Source organism: Carlito syrichta, unplaced genomic scaffold (assembly GCF_000164805.1).
Source record: "Carlito syrichta isolate Samal-C Ts95f unplaced genomic scaffold, Tarsius_syrichta-2.0.1 Scaffold306509, whole genome shotgun sequence".
Classification (NCBI taxonomy): Eukaryota; Metazoa; Chordata; class Mammalia; order Primates; family Tarsiidae; genus Carlito; species Carlito syrichta.
In genome coordinates, this window is record NW_007250605.1 from 38,247 (window position 1) to 40,349 (window position 2,103).

The 2,103-nt window shown below is 63.2% G+C and overlaps 1 protein-coding gene across 1 annotated transcript in view; it reads left to right on the forward strand.

Moving 5' to 3' along the window:
- The window catches only part of SERPINA5 (serpin family A member 5), a 2,897-nt gene extending 2,629 nt beyond the window's left edge, over positions 1–268 (forward strand). The window contains exon 4 of the mRNA XM_008063055.1: positions 80–268. Within this exon, the coding sequence (XP_008061246.1) occupies positions 80–268 (189 nt within the window). The remainder of the gene's footprint in view (positions 1–79) is intronic.
- The last annotated feature ends 1,835 nt before the right edge of the window (positions 269–2,103 follow it).

The following is a 2,103-nucleotide window of genomic DNA, read 5'->3' on the forward strand; positions in this document are numbered from 1 at the left end:
GGCCGCCCAGACGCTTCGCCCGCCCGCTGCAAGGGCTTCGCGGCCCTGCCCGTCAGCGGCGCCCGGTGTCTCCCTGCAGATGGTGCACAAAGCCGTGGTGGAGGTGGACGAGTCGGGCACCGAGGCGGCCGCGGCCTCGGGGGCGGTCTTCACGTTCCGGTCGGCCCGCCAGAGCCCTTCCAGGGTGGTGTTCAACAGGCCTTTCCTGATGCTCATAGTGGAGGGCAGGAAGAACATCCTCTTCCTGGGCAAAGTGGTCCGGCCCTGAGGCGGCCTCTCCGCAAGCCCACGGGCCTCCGTGGTGGAGGATAGAGGCCACGGGGCCCACCGTCGGCTGGTAGCTAGTGACTTAAACAATTTAGTTGACTAACGAAGCGTTGCCATAGTACAAAGAATGCGGTGCTGGTGGTGGTTTCCTCCCATACTACCGCGAGACACGGGTGCCTCGGGGAAGCTTGGAGAACATTTGGTCCTGCCCTCGGCTTTTCTTAATGGAGGTTGGCACTGAGGCCCAGAGAGGTTGCTTATCTCACCCAAGCTCACGCAGAGAGAGACCCAGAGTCCAGGCCCCCGATGCCAGTCCAGGGCCTCAGAGCCCCGTGGGAGGGTTGGTCCAGTGACTGAGGGCTGCCGGGAAGCACGAGCCAAGCCTGTTGCCCACCTGTCAGTGACAACTGTCCGTTCCCCACACTAGGATGAGAATCTGGAAGGGGCTTGTGTCTTGGCCCTCACCAGCTGTGTGACACTGTCCCTCTCCGGACCCCAGTTTCTCCCTGGATCCAGCTAGAGACCAGGGCGAGCCTCTGGTCCTAGGACCTCTGAGACCACATGGAGAGGCTGGGGTGTGCCTGCCTGTCACCGTGGATCTCAAAACACTTGGGCACCATTTGTCCCTAAGAGAAACAGCTGGGCGTGAGGCTGGAAACCGCCCAGCGCAGGACAGTCTGATCCTCTGCGTGGTGCGATCGACTCCTGGGCCTGGCCGGGGCGGGAGAGGAGAGGCCCGTTGCCAACAGTGGAGTGTCAGTTGCAGAAACCGAGGTCTAACTTGTTGAGGTTTGTGTGGGCAATAACAATAAAGCATTTTGCAAGCACTGGGTGTCACTGTCTTTACGGAGGCAGCTCTGGGAATGGTGACGCGGACAGCTGGGTGCTGGATGCTCCAGGCTGGGTGCTGGACATTTCGCCTGGGTGGCTGCATGCCCCCCTCACAATCCTCCTGTGAGGCGAGGAGCGGCCATCACCCCATTTTACAGATGGGGAAGGTGAGGCTTGGAGAAAACAAGAGGCTTCCTGAGTCACAGGAAAGTGCGGGGGAGCCGGGATCGGGCAGGGGTATGGCCCCAAGAGCCAAGCGCCTTGCTGCGGAGGAGAATGACCTGGAAACAGAAGGCCTGGTCCAGGGGCATCTCAGCCACGGCTCCCTCGGGACCCAAGAAGCGCTGGCCCTCCCTTCACCAAGCTTGCCGGATGAAGGGATCAGACACATCCAAGGATTGATGGCTCTCCCGACCAGCCATCCCCACGTCTGAGCCCTGCACACCTGCCTGGCCCACCCACATGTTCCAGGCGGCTGTGCCCACCGCTCTGACCCCAGAGTCCGGGCCATGTCACAGACAGGCGCCCGCTGGAAGTAGCGAGGCCAGAACCCCAGGCCTCGACCGTCCCCCAGGGGGCCAAGCACCCCCTGGGGCCACCCACGCCAGACGTTTTGTGTTTGTGATCTCAGGTCTGTCGCTGTCCCTGCTTTACAGAGGAGAGCGTGAGCGCTTGCACGCATTCCCCCAGCTGGTGACAGTGAGTGGCCGGGCTCTAGAACCTGGCGGCAGGGCAGACCGCGGCCACCGGACCCAGGCCGCGCGTCTGCGGCTGTGCTGTGGGCTTGAGAGGCCTTTCAGGCCGGGGCCTCCGCGTGGTCACCCGGCTCCTGCGTGCTTTCCCCCTGCCTCGTGCCTGGTTGTCTTGGCAAGTATCTCTCACTGTTTACCCAGCCAGGCCAAGGTCGGGTGGGGAGGGACATCTGTGTGCCCAGCCGAAGGCCACGGCCCCCGCCGTCCAAAGTTCCCCGGCAGTTCCTGCGGGCGGGGCAGAGGTGGGCTTCGG